Source organism: Misgurnus anguillicaudatus, chromosome 17, assembly GCF_027580225.2.
Source record: "Misgurnus anguillicaudatus chromosome 17, ASM2758022v2, whole genome shotgun sequence".
NCBI classification, from domain to species: domain Eukaryota; kingdom Metazoa; phylum Chordata; class Actinopteri; order Cypriniformes; family Cobitidae; genus Misgurnus; species Misgurnus anguillicaudatus.
In genome coordinates, this window is record NC_073353.2 from 27920288 (window position 1) to 27948035 (window position 27748).

The 27748-nt window shown below is 37.9% G+C and overlaps 1 protein-coding gene across 5 annotated transcripts; it reads right to left on the minus strand.

Annotated features, from left to right (window-relative positions):
* Positions 1 to 196: 196 nt before the first annotated feature.
* On the minus strand, positions 197 to 27583 carry ildr2 (immunoglobulin-like domain containing receptor 2). 5 transcript variants are annotated; one of them, XM_055215895.2, is made up of 10 exons: positions 27051 to 27583; positions 21904 to 22233; positions 20839 to 20958; positions 7339 to 7395; positions 6492 to 6638; positions 6108 to 6272; positions 2707 to 2823; positions 2083 to 2281; positions 1322 to 1979; positions 197 to 702 (listed from the first exon to the last, which is right to left on the minus strand). In XM_055215895.2, exons 1-10 carry the CDS (start codon positions 27094 to 27096, stop codon positions 667 to 669), a joined length of 1875 nt encoding a protein of 624 aa, XP_055071870.2. In that variant the 5' UTR covers positions 27097 to 27583; the 3' UTR covers positions 197 to 666. The 5 variants fall into 5 exon arrangements, with proteins under 5 accessions (XP_055071870.2, XP_055071869.2, XP_055071871.2 ...); XM_055215894.2 differs by having other exon boundaries at positions 2083 to 2284; XM_055215896.2 differs by lacking the exon at positions 7339 to 7395 and having other exon boundaries at positions 2083 to 2284.
* Between the last annotated feature and the right edge of the window lie 165 nt (positions 27584 to 27748).

The window sequence follows — 27748 nt, forward strand, 5'->3', positions numbered from 1 at the left end:
ACTGTGTCCTGTCCAGTTTCCTGCTTGGTCTGGGGCCTGTAATGCTAAAAAATGTCTTATTTGTTGTTCTTATGTATGTTGAAGCAAGTGCATCTGTAGTTTGCACTGATACAGTACAGGTGATAAGGAACACAGGAATGTTATCATGAATACACAGAGGGTATCAGAGGTACTAAAGAAAATATGTAGACGAGCGTTTGTATCAAAATCATTATTTTAAAACCATGGAATACAAATACAAATGGCACATATTCCCATGAAAACCAACTGATAAAAGCTGACACACACATTTACAGTACAGTGCAAACAAACATATAAAAACATAGGGAAATATTATAAACATTGTCCATTTACAGTACTTAAGGCATCCAAAAAACAAGGAATGTTTTAACAAAATTGAAAACATTTTTGACTGCATAAAATGTGGTTCACAAAATTCTAGTGCACTGGTAGTCTAAAGTAGACTAATAATAATATAGGAGATATTCAATATAGTAACACACAAACATGATCATACATCCTCAATAATCCTTCAGTAAGCCCCTCCCCTTGACTCTTCCTGTCTGTGTGATCCTGCATAATGTGTCCTGATTGATATCGGGTGCATTTCTCTTCATCTTGATGATGATGATGTTAATAGTATGATGTCAGCACAGTCTGATGATGTCACACAATTAGAGAGTCTCTGCTTAGGTGAGTGGTCTGTTAAAAAACATTAAGAGCCACACATTAGACATCCATTAGCATGATGTGTTATCTTGATGTGTTGTTAGTGCGGCAGTCAGGTGCAGTAATGCAAGCACGTTAGAGTTAGTATGTCATTTTAGGAAAGTTAACACAGAAAGCATGCTTAGGAATTTAACACCCGATTTGATCATGCAATTTGGACTTTGATTTCCATACATTTCCATACAAAAATAACATTTTGATTTCATAATACAAAATAGATATACAATTAATACATACGTTTTTTCTTCTCACACATACAAATATGTACAAAAAATAGGCTTGGAAGCAGATATCCAATCACATACAGAAATATACAGAGATTTCTATTTATAAAATAAATTGACTAATTTAGCTTTCAAAATTTCAAGCTGTAATTTTATTTTGTGCTTTTTCGTCATTTAAATTTGTGGAAATAGGATTGAGAATTTGCATCATCTGCATGAGGACCACAGTAGTACCAGAGTACATCCAAGTTAGTGCTACTCAGTCTCTAATCTCTGATCTTTTAGGGCATGAATGTAGTTTGCACTCTTTGGTCCACCCTTAAATGTATAGAGTATGGCTCCAGGGCAGACGTTTATAGGTAACTCACCAGTTTCCTGGGTTTGTCCCTTTCCTCTCTGCGCTCCTGCAATGTATGGGATGGCCCGTTGGCTGGACGTGTGTAAGAAAAAGGGCGCATGGCAGGATCAGCTGTCCTGTACCGTTCATTTCTAAACCTCTCTGCCTCCCTTTCAGAGTACGGAGGTAATTGCTCATCCTCCTCGGGTCGGTTGCTAGGTGACCTGCTTTGGTAACAGTCATTGCTCTTCCTGGAACTGCCTTTTGAGGGCGTGTCACTGTCATCGTCACCCCTCCCACCTCGTTCTCCGTGCCCCCTGGCCTTGCGCTCCAGCAGACTGTTTAGGTATGTGTCGTCATACGACCTCTGACGGGGAGCGTAACGTTCGCTGTCACCAGTGGCACGCCTTTTAGGTGGGGAAGGTGGTGAGGCTCGGCGATGCCAGTCATCGTCATCGTCGTCCCGCGAGCAACGAGGGCCGTTTCGATACGACGTGTGATGGTCCCGTGACCTTTGGGCCATTTCAATGTCTCGCTGAGGTCCTCGAAAGTCTCGCTGAGGTCCTTCACCTTTCCGACGTCCATGTGGGCCATATGACATAGCGAACTCTTCCAGCTCATCTAGCGAGCCTGTACGCCCCCTAGAGTCAAAGGCTTTGCGAGGCAAGTACTCAGAGCGACAGTTCCACCTGCAAACACAGAAATTAATATTACTACTCAAAGATAGGCTATTTGCTCTCATCATTTCGGTTAATATTTTATTTTTAATATTTCAGCACACTCAAATTGTACCTGCTGTCATGCTCGTCCAGAGAAGGATTGCTTTGGTAATGTGAGGGCCGGAGTCCTTGTCTGGTCGATGATGTTCGGAGGCGTGGGTCTTCGCTGTGGTCGCTGATTGGCGTAAGTGCCTTCCTCTGGATTTGCCGATAGGTATGCCTGAAGTCTACATCAGCATCATGCAGAGAGCTCAGTTCTGATAGGCTGCCAGCTGCTGAAACAATGACATCATTATAGACACATGCTGTTCTGCAATTCTGGTACAATAACACCCACGTGAATAACACAAACTCAGTCTGACTCTCAATAGCCAGAGTGTCACGGCATTATTTAGGGCACAATATCTTTTAAAGTTTGTTTGTGGAGGAGCTACATACTTTCCTGAAACAAGGAAGCCTATAACACCTGTAAAAAAGCTAATTCGCATGGGAAGTATGTGTGTTTCTCCAAAGGCTTACAAAAGTTTGCCATAATAAACCATGTAAGTAATCACTCATCACAAAGCTGATTGGCTGATGGCATCTCATGAACATAATCTTGACTAATGTTTTTGGTGACATGGTTACATAGCATCCCACTAACTAACTTTTCACACACACAAACACACCGAAACGTGCTGGTTGCTTACAGGCTTACATGAATGACTGGCCCCCTTGGTAGGGTTGAAGTGTGCCAGGTCCCTCTCTATGTAGTACACAACCTTCATAGCGTCCTGACCCTGACTGGCTTGGAGTAGTCGATAGCCACTGCGCACTGTGGACACACACACATGATCTGTGTGTTGTAGCTGTGTCCATTCACACATCATTCAAGGTTAATATATGCTGTACATTCAGGACAACCACAAAACATACACGTAAGACTTACACAGTATTCAGTTGCATGTATGTGCAAACAATACTGCCAATAATGATGAAAGTCATCAGTTTACCAGTGAAGAACTACACTACCCATAATCCCAATGAGAGCTTTACTTAATCACTGTACATAAAAACTTTAACAAAGGCTGAGGAGAAGTCACCACCTCAAATATACTGTATGGTATTTCAATAGGTTTATGAGCTAATAAGGTTGTACCACCCAACTATAATTTAAACTAAAAAGACCTTGAAGATAAAAGCTGAATGTCAATGTTAGTACACCTTGATATGAGTTTATATGAGTTAAAAGTACTTTTATATTTATGTTTTATATTAAGGTGCATCAAAGAGAAGTTTAGATACAAAAACCGCTAAACTTCACCTCTTTTAAAAAATGAGATAATGATATTAACTCTGCTCTTGGTATGTATTATATGTTCATCATCAAATACATTCACTTCAAATCTGCCTAATTCTGGCCAGGAAATAGTGCAGGAAAGATGAAATGGATAAAAGACAGCACTCAAAACAAACGTGGATCACATTCAAACTTGTGTCCGTTATGAGTACTTTTAAAATTATCAAGATGCATCACTGCTATTGCTATGGTTTGCCTTTCAGTAAAAAAAAACAATCGTCAACCATTAAAGGGACACTCCACTTTTTTGAAAATATGCTAATTTTCCAGCTCCCCTAGAGTTAAACATTTGATGTTTACTGTTTTGGAATCCATTCAGCTGATCTCCGGGTCTGGCGGTACCACTTTTAGCATAGCTTAGCACAATCCATTGAATCTGATTAGACCATTAGCATTGCGCTTAACAATAACCAGAGTTTCAATATTTTTCCTATTTAAAACTTGACTTTGCTGTCGTACCATGGTTGCAGCAGGCGCAATCATATTACGCAGCGCCTGGAAGTAGTCCCCTTGGTAACTTTCAATAGCAGGGGACTATTTTTGGGCACTGCGTAATATCATTGTGCCTGCTGCACCCATGGTTCTGCAGCATAGTCCTTGATTATTACACTAGAATGAGAGTATAGTTCTTGGCCGTTTCTGCCTAGAAAATCCCACCTTTTAATTTTCCATCAGTCTTAGTACACAATGTAACTACAGAAGAGTTACGTTTTATAAGTTTTAAATGGTATCGAATAATATAAATAATATCGAAACGCTTTTGTTATTTTTGAGCAAGACGCTAATGATCTAATTAGATTCAATGGATTATGCCAAGCCATGCCAAAAGTGGCACCGCCAGATCAAGAGACCAGCTGAATGGACTCCAAAACAGCAAAAATCAAATGCTTAACTCCAGGAGAGCTGGAAAATTAGCATACCTTCAAAAAAATTGGAGTGTCCCCTTAAAGAATGACATTCTGGGGCAGGGGCTCTGTTACCATTCAAATATCTGTAGTACTTCACAACATTAAACTTTGCTCATGCGCAGTATCGGAAACAGCCCGGGCCGTCCAGACAGAAAAATACAGCTAGCTGCTGACGTTTTTGAAAAGAAATTAAAAAGAATTAAAAAAACATCCGCTGCCGTAAACACTTTGGTGTGCACGCTATCTTGGGTCTTAGCTGTATCCCATCTAACCAGAAAGGCTGTTTTCATCCTAATCCTAAACCCAACATCTGGTGAGAATTAGGCCATAGCTGTATCCCATCTAGCCAAAACTGACCTGGAGGCATTGCAAACATGGCAGCGCAGTCATAGATATGTATATAAAGGCTAGATGGCTCAAGGCGGAGTCCCTAACAGCATCACCTGGCGGCCATCCCACGACAGGGCGCCCGCTCACTCGTAGCATTGAGTTTAATGGTGCAGGTACTTTTAAATGACCATAACTTGCTCAATTTTCTACAGATTTTCAAACGGTTTGGGTTTTTACAAACGGTATTAACGTGGCTATAATTCTGGATGCTTTAACATGTTTAATGAATTTATTTTTTATTTTTAGTATATGTATGCAGTGTCATAGGTACATCTTTGACGTTTATAACAAACCAAACCGTTTGAAAATCGGTAAAAAATTAAGCAAGTTATGGTCATTTAAAAGTACCTGCATCATTAAAACTCAATGCTACGAGTGAGCGAGCGCCCTGTCGTAAGATGGCCGCCAAAATGCGGACGTTGCACTCAATTGGCCAGCAGCGCGGACGAGCCATCTAGCCTTTATATACATATTCAATTCAGTTCAGTTTTGTTTATGTGGCGCTTTTCACGGGTGTTAGTTGTTGCAGGGCAGCTTTGCATGGGGGGATGTAGAGGAGAACACAGAAAATCAATAGATAATATAAGAAGTAGAGAAAGCGGTTAAACCGTACAAGCGAGCATATTAATAATGTAACGTATACTGTAAAGTGCTAAGTTAAGCCAAAGTTGGCTGACTCTCCCTGGGATTAAAAACCCTCTAGGAAAAAAAACCCAATGGGAAAAAGTCCTAGAAGGACAAAAACCCTTGGGAGGAATTAATATATATTTATATATATATAGAAACGGTAGGGATAGGAGGCGGGTAAGCGAATTAAACTGGTTTAGCCGGTGGTCGTTGGTCGGGCATCGGCTGGTCATCACGTTGAAGGACATATCTATGAGCGCAGTGACCTGACTTTCTTCAAAAAGACTTTGATACATGTATCACAGCGCCCCCTAATGCGTGGTTCAGTTTCTCCAATTTTTACTTCATAAGTTGTTTCTAGTTGCATCTTTAGTGAAAGTTTACTGAAAATTTGTGAGGAAGTGTCATTAATTCTCATTTTCCAACTCCCCTAGATTTAAATATTTGATTACCGTTTTGGAATCCATTCAGCAGATCTTCGTGTCTGGCGCTACCACTTTTAGCATAGCTTAACACAATGCATTGAATCCGACTAGACCATTTAGCATCGCGCTCAAAAATAACCAAAGAGTTTTGATATTTTTCCTATTTAAAACTTGACTCTTCTGTAGTAACATTGTGTACTGCGACTGACAAAAAAATGCTAATTTACAAGAAAACTTGTTAGATGAACAGGTTTTGCTATTGATCTCCTGAAATGCAGATGTGCTTTTTTACACTGGACAGCTGGTCAAAAAATAAGGCATACAAATATTTAGCATTTTATATTATATGTTGCCACCTAAAAGAACAGAAACATGGCCAAATGTTAAAATATCTATTATTGTCACTCACCTCCAGTTATATTGTTGTCTACTGAAGACGGCACAACAGTTAACTTGGGGTCAATGAGAGACGGTGCAACTGAAGAAACCACAGGAACACCAGGAACGTAATAAGGTTGATACATGGCGATCTGAGGAGCTGGAGTGCTCTTTGCCATCTTCCCTGCTTCATATACTAAAAAAGACAAAAACGATTAAGTTGGTCAGGTCGTAGGTGATACTATTTTGAGCAATGTGTGTATGTGTGTGTCTTGAGGAAAACTGCTCTGGTATAGCTCAGAGCCACTTAAATAATGCTTCATTTAATCTAATCATTGGGAAACTCTTGATATACTACAGACATTTCATTTGTGGTGTATATTTTTAGTATATTTGTGTAGACATGTATACTTACAGTGTTTTGGACAACAGCATGTATCAGGACAGCAGCAGCATCGTACATAACAACAACAGGAATGAGGGCAACACTGACACCAGCAGATCCCAACCAGCAACAGAAAAAGGATGCTACCGATGACAACAGCTCCAACAAACACCCATTCTAAAAGAGAAACATGAAAGACAGAGGTTCGTGTACAAACACTGGCTGGTAAAATAATACATCACATCCATCCAGACATGAATGTTGTGACTCCCATGAGGACGAAACGTAACAAGCAAGGATGTGATCTACGTAAGCATGATAAATGACACATAAAACGCATCAGGAAACTTGGTTTTCCTAGCAACAATGAAAAGCAGATCCTAAAGGAAATGATGTCCTGAAATCATTTTTGCCCACAGGATGTAGCCCTCTGATCGTGACCAACCGCAAGGGAATGTGTGTATGATTCAAATCTTCTTATCTAGACTCTCAACAGACCTAATGAGAAACTTCCTCCGGGTGTGGTCTTAAAATTCCTACGGCATACACTGTAAATTTCCTTAGTAGGTATAGACACATTTGTAATTCACAAAAATGCTCATATTTACACGTCTTTAAGTGCTTATGAAAAATTGAATGGGTTTATTATTTACTGTTCATTACAAATGTGTGTACACATTTCGAGCAAGCCCTGTTGTGTATAAATAATGTCCTAAAAACAGTATTATAATTTTGTAGATTTTCTGAGGGAATACTTTAGATTTGTGTTAGATTGGAGCAGAGGATGAAGCAGATGAGTAAAAGGGGACCCATGTGAAATTCCCCCCGAAAAAAGGACAGCAGAGAAAAGAGGACAGCAGTGGTATGGCAGGCGTACCTGGCATAATCTCCAAATCAAATTCAGGCAGGATGTCATCCAGCACACCTGTCCTACCTGGAGAAGGGAAAAGATCAGACATAAACAGAAGCAGTAGACAGAAAGTGGAAGATTAAAGTATAGAGCTGTGGGCCAAAAGCACATGTGTTGTGTTGTTATGGAAAAGTTGCTCTGTTAGTGCGGCAAGTGATTTCTCAAAAGTGAAAGCCAATTTAAAAATGTGCGTGATTTGTGGTTAAAGCTCAAATAGCACACGCTGTTTCTGCTTCTCTAATGTTAATCTTGAGTACCTATAGAGTAGTATTACATGTCTCATATATCCCAAAAGTATTTGAAGAGTTTGGTTCCAAAACGCGATAAACAGCATTTAAAAAATTTTGTTACCGTCAAAATCAGTATTGTATCAGGTATGTAAAAAGTTAACGCAAAATCCAATATTTGCCATGTTATTCTGTCATCTTTTCCCCCTTTTTCCCAAAAGGTGATAAATGCCAGTCCTCCTTCTCTGCAGAATGCAAAAATCCGCTCAACAAATCACAGCGCACCACTGTAAACAAACAATGGTGACGCATTGAATGCACACGGAATCCTAGTTTTCCTCATCTACTTTGTACTTTGTGATCAACAAACAAACACAAAATAATACTGTGATGTCATTGATAAACTTGTGGTGGTTTTCTGTGGCAAAACGTAAGCCATCAAAATCGAATAATTTACTCGAGAGGCACCCGGGAGACGGAAAAATGCCGGCTGTTGCTTGTTATCACACGACAGCATTAAGCTTCTGTCATGCTAACACATTGACCCCAGGGGATCTTATGAAAAACTTTTCATTATTTTACTCAAATTCAATGAAAATCGAGCAGGATAAAAACATTTTACATCTGATCGCTGTCTAAAAATATCAGCGATAACGTCCCAAGGATGACAGCAGTAATGACAGTGTTCTTTTTTTTTTTTACACTTATTCTCTTTATTTCCAATTAGAAAAGTAATAAATACATTTATTTTTAATAAAATTTATAAAAAAAAAAATGACAGTGTTCTTAATATGAAGTAAGTGTTTGATTAATGCCATTAATGTTTAGGCCTATTTTTTTAATCAGTGTATATCACTAGTCAACTAAATGAATATAACATGGCAAAAATGAATGCACATTTATATATTGATTCAATATTTATAGCTTTAAAAAAAACTTCATGGATTTATTGCATTTTGCGGAAAAAATAATTCCTTTTTATAATAAATCTTTGAAAATCAAATTATGGATTTGAATTTTTAATGTTATTATAACCTAAAGTCACTTTCTTGGTATAGAAAACACGTTTAAACGAAATCAGCCAAAATGGATTTATTGCGTTTTGGAACCAAACTCTTCATTTAGTTTTATCAGATTTATAAAAGCTTTACAGATTCTTTCCGAATAAACCCGACCCCCTCAAGGCGTCACAAGTGAGTCACAAGCAAACAACACACACAAAACATTATCCCACTATCTCTGGGAAACTTATGATTCTCTACATGTTCGTGTCATTTGCATTACATGCACTTACGCCCCAACTGCCCACAAAACACAGATATTTGAATCAGTTTTACTTTCCGCCTGCGATTCATGAACCCGTTGGAACCACTGATCTATATAAATGACTGGATTGCACATGACGTCACAACTGTGAAGCCACCGCGCCGCCATGTTGGTATACTCAAACATTCTATTAAATCAATGGACGCGATCAGATTTTAATGATAAAACATCACTTTACTAGTCGTTTTTATATCTGAAGTTACCCTGTACATTATTACAACACAAACGTCCTAAGCATGTACATAGTTTTTACTGAAAGTTGTACATTTTAGTTTATAATCAGTTATTATACATTCATCTTCATTACAGTATCAGATTAGCAGACAGACCGCAGCATATTTAGTATTAATGACAAACGTGTCATTAATACTAAATAATAATTTGCTGGTTTTATGTTATCTACACTTACAAGTTACCTAAACTTATTTAGAGAAATAACGCTGACCGTGTAGCTGAATGCCAAATTTTTTTTTATTTATGCCCGTGTCATTAACAGAATGCAGCAGACACACTCACCTTAATGGTTTTTTATAAATTCATTTTCCTGTCCGATTAAAACATAAACATTGCAAATAACACCAGAATTAACAGTTAATTTACGTACACCTATCCTAAAAATAATCTTGTGTTACTGATACGCTGTAAAGCGGGTGAATTTAAAACATGATTTTAAATCGAAGTCAATGACGCCCTTTGCCGGCTGGGTATACCAAGATGGCGGCTCGAACTCTGCGCTGGCTTCACCTCACGCTGTTACGTTAAGCGTTCTATGCGCAATCCAGTCATATATAGATCAGTGGTTGGGACCTCCCTATTTTAATGAAATTCAGTGTTAAACAAACACACAACTCCACTGCTACCCTGGATAAATAAACTATATCTATTGCTTCCAAAATGCTGGGTTCATTGGGAAGATATACAAGCTTAAATTTCCCTCACAAACAACAACACACTTCTCTGCTGACGTTGATTTCGTGTCAGCTCTTTGTTGGTTTGTGCGTGCACTATTCCGGTTAAAGTGCCCATATAAGGACTTCCACTGTACTTCCTGCACTGAAATTGCTCATAATAGAAATAGAGCAAGATTGTTACATATGAATCTTTCATTTTTTAAAAAACTTTCAGAACTAGTTCGAACCCTGGCGAAGTGCATTCGGCACAGAAATACTCTGCTTTTTTGACATTTTCCCCTAATAATGATGCCTCCACCTTAATGATGCGACGGCAGCCATATTGCACAAGTAATGAGAAATCCAACTCTTTAACTGTGTTAATAAGTCAGAATGCATGAAATAGCTTTAAACCCCACCCCTTAATAATCTGCCTTTTTTCATGCTTAGAATAAATCATGTACAATCTCTGTTAATGCCATTCAGGAATGTTACCGTATAAACAAAGCCTTCAGATACACACAAACCAGTCAAAATACTGGATGCACTTGATTGTGAAGTAAAGTTTTTTTTTTTTTTTTTTTAATATATTTATTTTGTATCTCAGTCTACTTACTATTGAAAGTTGTTCTTTAAAATAATGAGATGTCCTTCATTTTTTTTTGTATGATTTCAGTATACTGTTCAATAGCTGACACTGATAATATTCTGACATGTACGTTCGCAGTGTATATGCTTATGTTAGTGTGTGCATTCGTACTGTATTTATATCTCCGTCTGAGCAACAGATCAGGTTCTCCTATCCAAACGGAGGAATTGAGACACAGGGGGCTTCAGTGGGGAGACAGTTGAGAAATATGGGATACTAATTAATCACATGGCTTCATTAGCTATACAAAAAGGGGGGCAGCGGTTCACCATCACCACGGAAACAGTGTTGGCAAATTAAACGGTGTTCTGGAAAACTATCCAATCATCTTCCATTAAAGATCCTCCCGGAGAGAAATGAAAGGGTGTCCTTAGACGTACAGTCTATTTTATAGAGTACACTTTGTCAATGCCTGAAACAGTGCCAAAAGTAAAGAGCATTCTCACCATCTACTTGACCTTCATTTTAGTATAAAGCCTGAAGCTCTATGCAAGTATGCAGGCGAATGCTTCTAGTTTATTACATTCCAAAAGGTGTCCAAAAAATGTAACATAACATAAGTAGCACACTTCTTTAACAGAAACGGGACCACAAAAAAGTCTTTAAACATGTCTTTCGCTGAAAAAAAATATGACCACTGTCCCAGCAGAATTATCCTTAAATGACAGGAAGTGCTGAGCAGGCAGACGGGAAGAGGAAAAATAGTAACCACCTCCCTCTGCTGTGTATGCACTGCCATCAGCTTCTCGACTCTGCTGTTATCCTCATTAGACCAAATGTAACCTGAGAGTACAGGGAACCTCATACTGATTCTGAGAGGTAGGAACTGTGTGAACTGAGGAAAAGACAGATATATGTAATCCCAGGGGTGAAGATATAGAAACTAAATGTTTACAATTTATTTTCTAAATTAAAAATATTCTGAAAAAGTGCACATTGTACACATGTATCTAAAACCCACTGTTATACTGCTTTGGTGTTGTGGGAGGTAACAGAGGGCTATAAGTGGTTTGTTAGGTGGATAATTATAAGTCAAAAAAACTCACCTCCAATGTAATTTAGTCTATTTATATCCATCTTGTTTTCTGCCAGCTGAAAATCATAAGTCTAATCGATTATAAAAGTAACAGTAAAGCTGTTTTCAACACGCCATGTGATATAAGGTGATGTTTACGTCCAGTGCATGACATGAATAAATTGTCTTTCTCACTAAGTGTTTTATGTAATTGTGTCATATAGGCTAAATCAAAGCATCAATTAGCTTAACAAAACAGATATTTTGAATATCAAAACTGAATATTGCACATAAAATCTGTAAACTCAGTCTTGCGTTTAGCACACAACCAAGAAAGCAAACAAACTAAATGATTTGTTCACGTTAAGCCTTCATCTAGATCTACGATAATAAACACTGAAATAATTACATGCACCACCATAAGCAAATTATACAGATGCATGCACTTATATATCAGGTTTAAAGGGACATGCTTGTTCTTTATTTGTTTATTTTTAACTAGCGCTAGTTTTAAAGTAAACTTAAAAAAAAAGACCAAGACAGCAAGTGGGAATTTCCCAGCAAGCAATTTTACATTTAAAAGACCAATAATATGCATCCAAACACAGCCCACGTCTGGGCTAAAACAAGGCAAATTTGGGCAGTGAAAATGTAATAGACGTTTAACGATAGTCCAAAAATAAACAAAATACTATAAATAAAAAATTAAACCAAACACCTTGTAATCACTGTTGACTTTGCTTATATGAGGGAAAATCATACATTGTGCAATTTATATTGGCAAAAACGACATAACTAAATTTAAGTTTATTTTGGCTAGAAGTGGGTTACTCATAGTTCAGTTCAGTTCAGTATTTATTTATCCCCGTAGGGAAATTTGGGTTGCAGCGAAACACTCACTCAGACATTTGTCGATTTTCACATTGGCATACGTATGTACAGATATACATGTATACGCACAAATACACATATATAAAAAAAATAAAGAATAATAATAAATAGTAAAAACCTAATTATAGCATGTAGTCTGGGGACTATTTATCAACTTCCACTAGGAGGAGAGGAATTTAAAAACTTAATTGCTTGGGGTATAAAAGAGAATTTAAACCTGTTTTTTGAGCATTTGGGAACACAATATCGTCGACCTGATGGTAGCAGTTTAAAAGAATCGGATAGAGGGTGCCTCTTATCATTCACAATGACAATTGCCTTATTTAACACTCTTCCTTTATATATACTATCTATACTCTCTAACTTTATTCCTAATAATTTACTTGCAGTAACTACCACCTTCCCCAATAATCTTTTCTGGGCCTCAGAGGCGTTACCATACCAGCAGATAACACAGAATGACACAATACTTTCAATAAAAGCTTCATAAAACATCAACAGTATTCTATTATTGACATTAAAAATCAATAATTTCTTTAAGAAGTACATTCTCTGTTGTAGCTTTTTACTTACACAGTCTGACCATGCATCCCACTTTAATTTACTGTCAAGCATTACACCAAGGTATTTATAATTTGTTACTAACTCTATCTGCTCCCCATTAATTAGTGTAGGATGAATTTCAGTTAACTGTTTCTCTCTAAAATCGATAACCATTTCCTTAGTTTTTAAAATATTTAGAAAGAGATTTGAATTTTCACACCAGTTTATAAAGAAGTCAAGAACAGGCCCATGTTCATCCTCCCCATCATTTAAAAGACTCACTAAAGCGGTGTCATCTGCATACTTTACAATGTGTCTGTTTTTAAAAGAACTCACACAAGAGTTTGTATATAAAATAAATAATAAGGGAGATAAAACGCATCCCTGGGGAGCTCCTACTGAAGTAGTCAATCTGTCAGAGATAGACCCTCCTATTTTAACCTGCTGAATTCTGGAGCTAAGAAAGTTTGTCACCCAAGCAAGCGTCCTACTATCTATTAAGAATTCTTTAGTCAGAGTAGCAGCTAGTATATTTGGTAAAATGCAATTAAAAGCAGAAGAGAAATCCACGAACAAAATTTTTACATGTGTTTTTGGTTTCTCTAAGTGAGAATGCAACAAATGCAGTACAGTTGTAATTGCGTCCTCAACCCCTCTAGAGGCTTGATATGCAAACTGCAGAGGGTCTATGAGATGTTGAGTTACAGATACAATGTATTTCTTTACTAAATGCTCAAAACTCTTCATCACAAGTGATGTGAGTGCTATAGGACGATAATCATTTAATTCCGAGGGCTTAGGGACTTTTGCCACTGGGATTATTGTAGATGTTTTCCATAAAACAGGGACGATACCACAATTAAAGGATACTCTAAAAATTTCTGTAAAAACTGGCGCAAGCTGAAATGCACAATGTTTCAAGACATTTCCACATATCTTATCTGGGCCTGGACTTTTTCGGGGATTACATTTTCTAAAGATTTGACTAACCTCCATTTCAGTAATGTGGAAACCTACAGAAGAATTAGCATCAGGTGGTACTGAACACTCTGGAATTTCATCACTAACTCTGCTGTCAAAACGACAATAATATGAGTTGAGCTGATTTGCCATCTCCAGCTCCTCATATCCTTGAAGCACAGGGAGTTGTTTACATCTTCCCCTGTGAGATATATTTGTCATATTTTTAATCCCCTGCCAAGCGTATCGTGGATTACCTTGTATCAAAGATTCCTCTAGTTTTTGTTTATATGTGTATTTATCTATTTGTATTTGTCTTTTAATTTGCCTCTGGGTATCTCTAAGGCCAGCCACATCCTGGTTTCTGTGTGCTTTCCTTTTCTCATTTATAAGGGTCTTCAGATTTTTTGATACCCAGGGTTTATCATTTGGGTATACCTTAAATGTCTTTGTGGGAATAACAGAGTCTATGCAAAAATTCACATAATCAGTAACTGTTTCAACTTGTTCATTGATGTCATCTGTACTGAAAATCTCCCACTGGGTACATTCAAAGCACCCCTGCAAAGTCATTATACTGTCATTGTCCCATACTTTGACAGACTTTTCTTGAGGCTTTTCTCTTTTAAGTAATCTCAGGTAGACAGGCCGGAGATAAACCACACTGTGATCAGACGCTCCCAATGGAGGGAGAACTGTTGAAATATAGGCATTTTTAACAGTTCCATAACACATATCTAGAGTCTTTTCCTTCCTTGTGGGAGAGTCAACATATTGGTAATATGTGCTCAAGCTCTTCTTAGCATTACAGTGATTAAAATCGCCCATAATAAACTTGGGTGCGTCTGGGGAAATTGTCTCAAGTCTCTGAGATAAATTGTAAATAATCTCTTGGGCGTTCTTAACATTTGCTTTAGGATGAATATATACCACAGTAATGAAAATTTGGGGAAACTCCCTTGGTAAATAGAACGGCCGGAGAGAAACACATAACAATTCAATGTCAGCAGTACACAAGCTTTCTCTAACCTTGACCGCTCGACACCAGTCATCTCGAACAAGAACACATACCCCACCTCCTCGAGTCTTCCCGGTGATGTCAGGATCTCTATCGGTCCTAAACGATGAAAAACCGACAGGTTCCACCTCGTTGTTAGCAACATTGCTGTCCAGCCACGTCTCGGTGATTGCCAAAACACTGGAATTCCGGTACTCGTGTAGGTAGCGCATATTTGCTGATAGTTCATCCATTTTTGCCCGTAAGGACTGTGCGTTAATTAGAAGGGTAGTAGGCAAGCAAAGTTTATTTTTCTCTTTCAGCCGCTTCAATCGGCGACGGAGGCCTGCTCTGCATCCGCGTTTGCGCTTGGTATGCTCTTTAACTCCCTTCTCGTTTATTTTAATGGAGTTCGGAATCTTATCAACTGCTGTAGAGCGCTCCACTAAAACAGAGTCGCGAAGCAATAATAAAAACTCCCGATCATATCGGATTTCATTTGTGGCAATGCCACCCGCGATATAGTCCAAGTTCAATCCACAGGAAAGATAAATATTAAGAAATGTCAACAACAGTCCGATCCCACTCCATGTTGCGAAATCCATGATTAATTATCTCCAGAAAAAAAAGCATCCACATTCGTTAGAAACCCCAAGCTTACTTAATTAATTAAAAACCAAAGATTGCCAAAGTGAAAACGCCAACGGTAGAGCGAGAGACGCCACGGGGCAGCCACAGAGCAGCGCCACCGGAAGTTAGCCCTGAGAAGTTAGCCCAGTATAGCGGGACTATACTGGGTATATTGTTAACACAGACGGTGAAAAGACAGTTATTGGATGCTGGGTTGTATCTCTAGTAATATTTAAAGGTTTACTTTATGTAAATGATATTATGAAGATGTAATGTATTAATATTAATTTTAAAGTGTATAATATTTAAAGGGACACTTCAGCGATTTGCATTAAGCTTTGTATCGTTAGAACCAAGTCATATTTTTGAATGGTTGTGCATCATTCCCTCAGTTTCCCCTGAGACGGGAGAAATAAAGATTTCAGTGTTGCACTTCCTTCTTTCAATGATGCAAAAATGGTCATTTTGCGTCATTGAAAGAAGGAACTGCTTAATCTTTGTCGAGGGTCTAAGACTACAAACACCCATTTCTCATTTTTCCAAGGTGGGGGCTATGGGTGGGACCCACTCATGCTACAGAACTATTACAGATCAGTGGGTGAGACTAAGGAAAATATACACACAGACGAAAAAAATTATCAGCCGCCATCTTTATGCTAAGCTAAGCTTACAGATGTTGTGAAGCGAGCCAGATTTCATGTTACAATAATAGCGGAAGGTAATCGATATGATATGGAAGAGGGTGATTTCGCAATCGTGATGCTGTGACCTTTATGAGCAAAGAGCTGGGGCAGATGGAGAAACAGAAGCCCGAGGAGTAGGCCGGAGCTTGGGATTCGGCTACGTAGAGGAGCCCGGGGAAGATGACGCGACCCTTGGCCTCTGCTGTGTAGAGAAGCCCGGACGGGCTCGAGCTTGGATGGACTAGTAGTGCCTGTACTCGCGCTGTGTGCTTTCTGTATAACATTTCTGCATCGGATCAGGATACGGACAATTGTTTGGTGAATGGTCCTGGGCAAGAGAGGTACTTTGCGCGTGTTTATTCTACAGATATGTTTCGGCTTACGAGCACATCTGCATCTGTGTTGTATATATATTGTGCGGTGGACGCGTTTGTCTGCAGGATGCAGCATTTTCTTCTTTGGTAATATACATGTTTGGCCAAGCACTTTCAAAAATAAATCAGAAACTGAATAAAGCTTGATCCTACCCAAGCTTCGTACTGTATATGGACAGCGGTGTCCTGGATACATATTTTAGAATCCTAAACTGGAAGTGACAGTCAAAGCCGGCAGGAATAAACGGACGTCTGACTATAAAGTGAGTCTTTCTATTTTTTCGTTATACTAACGTGGCATTTATGTACACAATAGCATATCTGAGCGGTGTTCCAATTAATGGGAGCGGCTTGCAGAGCTGTGCATTGTGGTGCATTGTGGGAGTTGTAGTTTTCCATACAAATGCACCCTAAAGTCACGTTCTGTCTTTTCTCTGTCAAATAGGCACAAAATTCTAAATTTATGTTAAATTTCGACTACAAATATGACCCACTTTAAATAAAGATTAATGTTCCTACCGGTGAAATGGACCTTTAAATATTTAACCACAGGATCTATATGCAACCACAGAAGTCTGGGCAAAGCCCTGAATCTCCACTGACCCTGATTTTTCATCCCCTGGAGAGTCTGCCACCTTTGGCTTAACTTACTACTTCACTGTATACGTTACATTATTACTATGCTCGTTTTTTTATGCTTTTCATACATCTATTAAAGGTGCAATTTGTCAGATATTTGCAGTAAAATGTCCAAAAACCACTAGGCCAGTGTTATATATTTTGTCCAGCTGATTACTATCAATATCTGTAATGTTTTCAACTACTTGTAAATCGTGAGAACATTTCCATTCAAAACATTGACACGGGGCATGTCAATGACGTTAATATCCATGTGACCCTTTGTCACCGCCTTTACTGACGTAACCCACATGACAACAGTGGTCGAGTTCGAAAAAATAAAATGGCGGCCAAGGAAGCGACTGGAGCACAAATTTAGTGTAAATAAAAGTATATTTTCACTTTTTACACATTTTAATTGCATTTCTAGCGAGAAATTAGTATTGTAGTTTTCAAATATGTGATTAGTTATCACAAAGGCGCTCTCTGTTTATATTTCAAACACGCTGCCTTTGAAGTGCATCGGAAAGCCTTTCTCTGAGCTGCCTTCAGGCCTCCGAGTCCGAAGTCATGTCCTCATGAGGCAGCGAGGCAACAAGTCCTCACAGCCTTGAGTTTTCGGACGCAGCCAGTGTCATGGACAAATGCAGAACTATGCGCTTGCTTATGGACTTATGGATAACTCTTTACCGTCTGCCGCTGGTTGTGTCAGCTCCTGTTAGCGTACGGGCCAATCAAACGACCCAAGAAGAGTTTGTAACAAAACGAGAGAGGATCAATTTGTTGTTGCATAATCTGGATGGAGAGAGCTTCATGACAACATTTAACTAGACCGAGATTCTGATCCTGCTTGTGTTTTACGCGATGGGTGAGTTGTTTTGATTCGTAAACCTTCAAAAAACGTATGCTATTATATTGATGACAACATTAGTGTGTCGATTGTAATCAGCGCGTCTTCCCGCGGACGATATGCACATCAAAGGTATTGTACAGCAATATAAATGGTCATTTTAAGACACTTCACAATAAGATTTGTACTGTCAATACATTATGTTAAAAATCATTGTAGATTGTAAGTTGAAAACTTAATTCTGTGCTGTGTTAACCATCGAATTTGGACTAATACTGTAATATCTATGACTGAAAATTTCGTTTTAAACATGATCACATATAAACTTACATAATGAAATAAACGATGTCATCAAACGCAACATTTATACGACTTGATTACCTTATCCATCAACGTGATTTCTCGTTCTCGTCTGATTGATGGCCATCAGCGGTTGAGTTAAAGACTACAAATCCCATAATTCCACTCTGCTTCAGAGCGTCTGTAAACAACATCATTGTTGTTGTTTGATTTGGCGCCATCCAGCAGCGCAAATAATACAAACTGCATCTTTAATGTAAAGCTGCTTTGAAACAATTAACTATTGTGAAAAGCGCTATATAAGTAAAATTGAATTGAATTGAATATTAAACGTGTTCTCGGTTTATCACACAAGAGAAAAATGTGATATTAACCACCCAGACAAATTTTAATGATTCAAAAAAATGCACTGAAACCATGCCCACTTGCAGAGTCTTATCGGTTGAGCTTCTAAATGATTCACTAACACATGTGTTAGCGAATCATTCAGAAGGTCAACAGAAAAGGAAACTGATAAGAGCCAAACTGAAACCAAATGCAAACAGAAAATATGACAGATCGTATAAGGAGTGTCTCTTGTAAAGTCCAATAACAATATACCAGACAATACACCAGATTTGATATCACAGGTCAGAATCCATTGATATTCCCTCCAATTCATGAACCAATTAAATCTTGATTACTCAGGAGGACAAGAGTGGCTTGCCGCACTTCTAAGTATATTCAAAACACTCTTGGTGAACCTGTGATCTAAAATTACCTCTCTCTCTCTCTCTCTCTCTCTGTCTGTTCGCTACACCACACAGGGTTGTTCTGGAGGCCCCGGCATCTTCTGGCCCCTGAAAACCCCTTTGCTCCCATGGTAACGGCTTAAGACGTGGCTTACATTGCTCACGTCAATAACTGCCAGTTATTTACTCTTTGTCTGGCATGAGGCGTCTGTCTTTCCTTTGTCTAGCTGACACAGAAATAACTTAAGCAGTTTGGGTCAGTCACACGGCAAAAACACACTGTTTCACTCTCCAGTGGTCCTGTCCTGCATGTGTTGAATGTGTGAAGTTGCCCTGATCTACCGGGGCTCATAATGAACAATGGAGCCTCTTATTTAGGATCCGAGCCCTGTTGAGGGGTATGCGCCGTTTATTCGTTACCATGGTAGCGGTTATAAGTGCACTTGGAATTCGCATTACAATCATTCAGACACAATAACTGAGCGAACACACACAAACAAACATGTTTGGAGTCCAAAAAAGCTCTTAAATGCTTCTTTTAATAGAAAACTCTAAAATAATCACAAAAATGTTCCAATTTTAGTTTTGTTTTATTGTTGCATAAAGAATCTTAAACATCTACAGAACCCTTTATGTCGCACTAAATGTATATTGAGGAAAAGTAACCTTTGACTTAAAGGGACACTCCACTTTTTTGAAAATATGCCAATTTTCCAGCTCCCCTAGAGTTAAACATTTGATTTTTACCTTTTTGCAATTCATTCAGCCGATCTCCAGGTCTGGCGGTACCACTTTTAGCATAGCTTAGCATAATCCATTTAATCTGATTAGACCATTAGCATCGCGCCAAAAAACAACCAAAGAGTTTGGATATTTTTCCTATTTAAAACTAGACTTTTCTGTAGTTACATTGTGACCTAAAAAGGACGAAAAAATAAAAGTTGCGATTTTCTAGGCAGATATGGCTAGGAACTATACTCTCATTCTGGCGTAATAATCAAGGACTTTGCTGCTGTAACATGGCTGCTGGAGGCGCAATGATATAACACAGCAGCTGAAAATAGTCCCTTTAGTAACTTCAATGGCAGGGAACTATTTTCGGGCAGTGCGTATACCATGTTACAGCAGCAAAGTCCATGGTTATTACACTAGAATGAGAGTATAGATCCTAGCCATATCTGCCTAGAAAATCGCAACTTTTAATTTTCCATCGGTCTTAGTACACATTGTAACTACAGAAGAGTCAAGTTTTAAATAGGAAAATATTGAAACTCTTTGGTTACTTCTCAGCACGATGCCAATGGTCCAACCAGATTCAATATACCGTGCCAAGCCATGCCAAAAGTGGTAGCACCAGACCCGGAGATCAGCCGAATGGATTCCAAAATGATAAAAATCAAATGTTCAACTCCAGGGGGAGCTGGAAAATGCGCATATTTTCAAAAAAGTGTGTCCCTTTAAAAGGGTTCACTTTAAAACATTTGCAACATTTTTGTCAAATCAACACATATTTTTATGTTACCTTAACTTAAAAAAATAAGGTATACAATTTAAACTTGAATTTATAAGTTATACCAACTTTTTAAGCCAAAACTTTAAGTAGTAGGTTAAATTGACTTTCAAAACCAAGTTGTTTTAACTTCGTGTTGCATTTTTCAGTGTTCTTTTTGGATAACCAAAAATGGTTCTATAGAAAGAATAAATATATTTTTGTGTACAAAGATTATTTAAAACACATGTTACACAGGCACCCAAAACATTTTTGTGTTGTTGAAAGACTGACCTTGAACCAGCAGCTCAACCTGGTCTTCATTTACCCCTTCCAGGTCATCAGAAATGATCACTTTACAGGAGTAAACCCCGCTGTCGCCCCACTGTAGCTGGCCAATGCGCAAATCTGCTTCTGAACAACCAGGACATAATTTGTTAATTTCAAATGATTATTTTGGTCTTATTAGCAGATTTGGTGGATTGTTACTCCAAAATAAAATCAAGCATGTATTTATTTATTTTGCTTATCAATGAAACACCACACAATCTGTTCACTTTGTATCTCTAAACTATACCTTTAACATCAAGCACTGGTTTTAGTTACAATTGCAGCAATCACTTTTGGCACTTAACATTATTTTGGCAGGAGCAACCTATCATTCTTACTTGATATCGGTAATAATTTATCTCAACATAGTCTTTGTTAGAGATGTGACTGGAGGAGGGTGAATTCTGTTAACTAATGTCAGAGGAGAGAGTGTTTGTGTTTGATAAGGAAAGCTGTGGGGGTGTTTTGTGAGACCTTTATGAGGTCCAGCCCTCTGACCATTGTGCGACCTAGAAAAAAAGCCCTATTTAGGGAACAGGAAGACACAGCACAATCGGCTGGGCTTCCTATGGGGGACATAGATTATGCACAAGAGTGCGGATTTGCGTTTAGAAGAGGTTTAAAGTTTGAAAATAATCAATTTTCTTAAAATCAATTCAGCCACACTTAAAAATGTCTGTTGTTGCATTTGAAAGCAAATGCTAATTTTTATGATTTTACAATTATTGTCCTTTTAAAAACAAATTTTCTTCGGATGTTATTGAACTGTCAACTGGTTGACCTTTGTGTTTGAGACCTGTTGAATCGACTAGTTAATAAATGACTTTGGAAGCTCCCCAGAGTCATTAAGTTTGGCATTCAACTTTACGAATGACTAACACGGTTTAAAATCTTGCTTTATAAATCCTCTTAAGATTCACAAAGATTATAATTAGGATGTTTTCCCTATAGGAAATATTGTATTCTCCACTCCATCTAAACTTCCTCCACCTAAAGAAGAAATGGTAAAATAAAGCAGAGAAACATTACTGTTAATGATGGAGATGTCTCTTTCCTTGTAGTATTCTGCTAGGGTCACAGAAGATCCTTGTGCAGAGGCCACTACACGGACAGTGCGGCTTTTGTCCGAACAGTCCAGATAGGACGTGACTCCCAGATCAGAGACATGAACCCCCAGGGTCTCTGAATAGGTGAAGGAATCCCGAGTGCGGTCTCTACAGTAGGACTTATACCACCATTGCACCACTGCAGTTTGGGTGGAATGGGTGGTGTAATGACACGGAAGAACGACGGAAGAGAAAAGCATGGAAAACTTCTTCTCATCTTTCACGGTCACTTGTACACCAGCAACACTTTGCACTGTGAAAAAGAGATGAACACATACAGTTTATTATTTACTTGGTTGAACCAGACAGGATGTTTAGCAGAGTTTGAAAAAAGCTATTCCAGCCTAATCTCACGGGAATTTGTACAGATTGGCTAATTCGTATGAGTTTGTACAAAGTGGATCGTGCAAAAATAAACAATAATCATAAAAAACTGTAATGAAACCTCACTTCTAACCCCAACGTCACAGCGGCAAAGAAAATCGTGAATGGCTGCGTACAAATTAGCCATCCAATAAAATACGTATGAATTGCCATGAGATTGTGTTTCAAATTCACTATCAATGTCAAGACCTATAAGCTGGGACAGTCCAAAATTATCCATTTAAGGGTGGGATGAGATATGTGTTTAAAACCAGTTTCTTTTCATGCTAGGGTTTTAATATTAGACAAACTATTATCTTATTTAAGATAGGACACGTCATGCAGAATCCCAACAGGGTGATATCAAGGCTGTAGATTATCTCATTTATTACATGGCTATTTGATATACGAGTAAATATATAGACACATTTTTATTTGATATGTTTTACAAGCAAAAGTAAGAAAAGTAAACTTTCTACGAGGGAAACCTGTTTCTTAGCTGTAAGCAAAGAGAAGCGTTAAAACAAGTTCAAAGTCCATGAACATTCAGTTTATTAATTTCCAAATAACATGTCATATATTTTTATTCATTATGCATATTTGTACTGTATTCATTCATAGGTATTAAACTGTGCCTGGTAAGATGGCGCGTACTACACTGATGAGTTACTGTTTGCTTTTACTCCAAAACATTATAACAAAAAAACTTAAAGGCACTACTTTTATTGTAGTCATAATGCAGTAAAGTTTGTTTTGTCCATCAAAAGAATAACTAAATTTAGTAACGACTCATAAATGCATAAATGGTAACGCAACAACAGATGTATGACGTGTCTTGTGGTAAAATTGCGGACCAATCAAAATGCAGTGGGAAGTTATCGCGCTCCGCCCCTTGAATCTGAATCCAAACTGCCCCTTAAATGTCATGATCTGCAGTAAAACGCTACTGCATTTTTTTTAATAATGCAGTATTTAATATGCGATAAAAAATGCTTCAAGTTTGTAAAATCCATATAAACTCTACTAAAACATATTTAAAAATGTTAAATTACTGTAAGAATTAATAAATTTTAAATTACTGTAAGAATTAATTAGCTGTTTCACAAACCCAACATCTCTATTTTATATATTCCAGTAAAAACAGTTGTTTTTAAAGGGACACTCCACTTTTTTTTGGAAAATATTTGTAGCTTCCCTAGAGTTAAATATTTGATTTTTTTTACCGTTTTGGAATCCATTTAGTCGATCTCCAGGTCTGATGGTACCACTTTTAGCATAGCTTAGCACAATCCATTGAATTTGATTAGACCATTAGCATCAGGCTAAAAAATAACAAAAGAGTTTCGATATGTTTCCTATTTAAAACTTGACTCTTCTGTAGTTACCTTATGAACTAAGGCCGATGGAAAATTAAAAGTTATGATTTTTTCTAGGCAGATATGGCTAGGAACTATCCTCTCATTCTGGTGTAACAATCAGTAACTTTGCTGATGTAACATGGATGCAGCAGGGAAATGATATAACGCAGCAGCTGAAAATAGTCCCCTTGATTACTGTCAATAGCAGGGGACTATTTTCGGGCACTGCGTAATATTGCACCTCCTGCAGCCACGTTACAGCAGCAAAGTAAAATCGCAACTTTTAATTTTCCGTCGGTCTTAGTACAGAAGAGTCAAGTTATAAATAGGAGACATATCAAAACTCTTTGGTTATTTTTTAGCGCAATGCTAATGGTCTAATCAGATTCAATAGATTATGCTAAGCTATGCTAAAAGTGGTACCACCAGACCCGAAGATCAGCTGAATGGATTCCAAAATGATAAAAATCAAATGTTTAACTCTAGGGTAGCTGGAAAATAAGCATATTTTCAAAAAAAAAAAGTGGAGTGTCCCTTTAATCGTACATATTCCTCGTTTTCTGATTTCTCAATATGATTAAGCAATAATAACTTTTATATGTCCTAACTTGCAAATTACAAGATTATTATGTAACTTCTCTTTGGCTTATACTGAGCCCTGATGTAAATGGTCCAGGTCTGGTCCACATCTACTGCACTTCTTTGTTTATATTAACAGAGGGATGAGTATAATTTATATCAGACACCTGCATGAATATAATGTCCTCTTTTTACCTCTATATATTGTGAAACTTTATCAATAAACCTTTGACTATGATTAGAACGGAACTTGGTGTCTGTGTCTTTCATAGCCCCATAGGCTCAGACCTCCAATCTGCAAAACATATCTTTAGACCTGATCAGAAAATACAATTTAACAATTACATAACCATTACATGCATGTTTCAGGTTCTTTCTGATCATTGATCATCTTTCACACGTCAGAGCATGCGTATATACTCATACACACCCAGGCACTAACATCTGTGTGCCAGTCTCTCTGCTATACCTCGGCCCAAAACATTGACTATACATAACTTTGACATAATAGAAACTTTTAGTTGCACACCATTCTGTGATATATGCAAGTGCGATATTTTGCTGATATCAACATATTTTACAGCCCTGTCCCATGCAATAAAAAAGTATTTGCACCTTTTTCACGTAAAATGTTCTACATCAGCAAACACACCCAACAGTACAGAGAGTGTCATCATTGGCTGTTTAAGCGCTATAATGACTACTGACCTGTTCATGATTAGTATTATGGTGTTTGAGAGCCGTGAGTGTAATGGTACAGACAGACATGCGCTCATTACCCAAAGCCCTTTCTCAGACAAAGCTTGACCAACCACTGGATCAAACAAAACCTTAAATTTCCACAGTGCCTGTCTTTGAGAACGCTTAGTCATACCATTCCAAAGGCTATTTGCTTTATCAGCTAGAGATTACGGGGAAAGAGGATTGAATGGCTGAAAACATCTGGATCTAGTCAGTTTGAGCATTTGAGTGTGTGCATAACCATGAAAGAGTGTGTTTGTCCAGCCGTGTGTGGGAGATCATGGAACAACAAGATGAACAAAATCAGAGAAGTATTCGAGAAGAGAGAGGGAGAGGTGTGAGGTGGGGTGGGTGAGTTTAAAGTAGAGAAAAGTTAAATTCCAAGCTACGTGGGGTGCATTAGGGTGGGGGCTGTCAGTTTAGATGAAACATCACAGCTTGTATCTACAGTCTCGTACTGTTTGATAGGGATGGGGTTGTGCAACCTAAAAATTTTGTTGAAAATGAAGAAAGAGATGTTTAGTCCAAGTAGGGCGGAGGCCTCTCCCATAACAGAAAGGGTTTGTGACACCCAACTTCTCATCAAAGGGTGGAGCACACCGTGTAAAAATATACAACTGCATGTAATCACAGATGCCTATGAGATCTGTGGTCATGCATTGTTGCCATTAGAGGAAACAGAGCAACTTCCTGAGCATTTTCCTGGTGTAGCTTTGGAGTGATGCTGATATTAGTAAGGGGAATAAATGTGAAAATCTGCTTTACATTCTTTAATACTCTGTTCAGCGTATTTGGGGTCCTCCTTTTGTCCTTTCTGTTGCCTGTCTGAATCATTGTTTGGCTTTATAGACCCCCACTCACAAGGACCCAGTGCAGGAGGGGGAAGCTGAGGTCCCACCAATAAGATACACTCATGACTCAGTCATCCATGAACACCCAATTAGGTTGAAGGGATTTAAACCAAGCCGCTACTTGAACTACACTTTACTTTGTGTTAATAAATAGCTGAAGCATTTAACTTAAACTAAATTAAGTAAATAGTTAATATCCTGTGTTTATTAATAATTATAGGGGTTTAATAGATAGTAAGCTATATTGCTGCACTAAGTTAAAATTTATTTTCCCTACAACATGCAAATGTAAACAATGTAACGGTCAAGAGTTATTTATAGGTTTATTACTTGCTTTTAACTTGTCTACCCAACTGAGCTTAAATGTTACTAATGAAATTGCTACATAATACCAAAATATGTTATATCTGCTGAATGAACTTTCATAAACTGGTACAAGCTGATACAAAGCAGCTTGTCTGGACTAAACACATTCCCACAATTCTTTTCCACAACCAATCTTTCCATACCGTATGAAAATTTGGGTTGGGAATTCTCTGTTACATATGCAGAAAATTAACTAACAATAATCAAGTATTATTGTTGAGCAAAATCACACATTGACTTCCTTTTGAGTCTACTATTAACCCTTACGAAAATGACCCATAGTTTAACTAGAGTATTTGTAGTAAACCTATAGTAACCACAAACTTACAATTAAAAGGAACTGTAGGTTATACCATGATATTTGTAGTAGGCTTACAACTATGATAAATCAAATGGTCATTAACATGCCTACTAACGTTACTCTTTTATGTAATAAAAATACTAAAATGTAATAAAAAAATGCTTAATTTTCATAATGGACGTATATTATTATTATGTTATTAACTGTGCTATTTGTTTTAACAATAAAAAGAACCCAACAAAACAATTATAATTAAAACCATTTTTTATTATTTTAAAACAAAGTATTTAAAATTATATGTAACATCGCGGATTTAACTTAAAAGTAATGTGTAATTTCCAAATGAGTCCCATGTAAATGTTTTATCGACAGAAGCGTCGCGCGACCTGTTATGAATCTATAAATAAAGCCTGAGGGCTTTCAAAACGGCCAACCTGTTGCAGTTTGCTATAATTGTCTGTCCCAACTCTAATCTATATAGCAATAACATGTAAAGCAGATTATAACTCACGTGAAAACAGTACAAACAGAATCCAGCAATCGTGTAGCAAAATCATGATCCAGTTTGTAGCGGTTCAGTTTGTGCAGGTATTCAGTCCATCTTCAGCCCGAACTGTTACTGGCTTGCTTCATCTCTGCGCTGCCCTGCAGGCGCTGCTCAAAATCACTGGACTGTACCACATTTAATACGGGTGGACACCACTGTATAAACCACTACTAAAACCCTCACAAGTTAATCTACCAAACGGCTTGCTAAGCTAAACATAAAAATCGATTAAATGTTTTTTACGCAATAAAACTGATGTCCAGGGAGACATCAGAAATTACGTAACTTATCATTCAGCAGAAACTCTTCACCCATCTTCATAAGTGGATGCATCTATCAGGGAAAGCGCTGCAATGTATTGCTATCGTACAAAAAACTGAGGAAATCTTAGAAAACACGTGTAAAGTGTGCCTTTATGATGTGATGACTTAAATTTACTAAACTCTAAAAATAGCTGGGCTATTTTTGACCCATAATGGGCAAATGTCGGACAGAACACACTGCTCATGTAAAATTGACCCAATGCTGGGTTGTTCCAACTCAACTGCTGGGTTATTATACCCCATGGTTGCATTAAAACAACCCAACATTGGCCAATCTTTAACCAAGCATGGGGTCATTTTGTCCAACATTTTCCCATCATGAGTCAAAAACAACCCAGC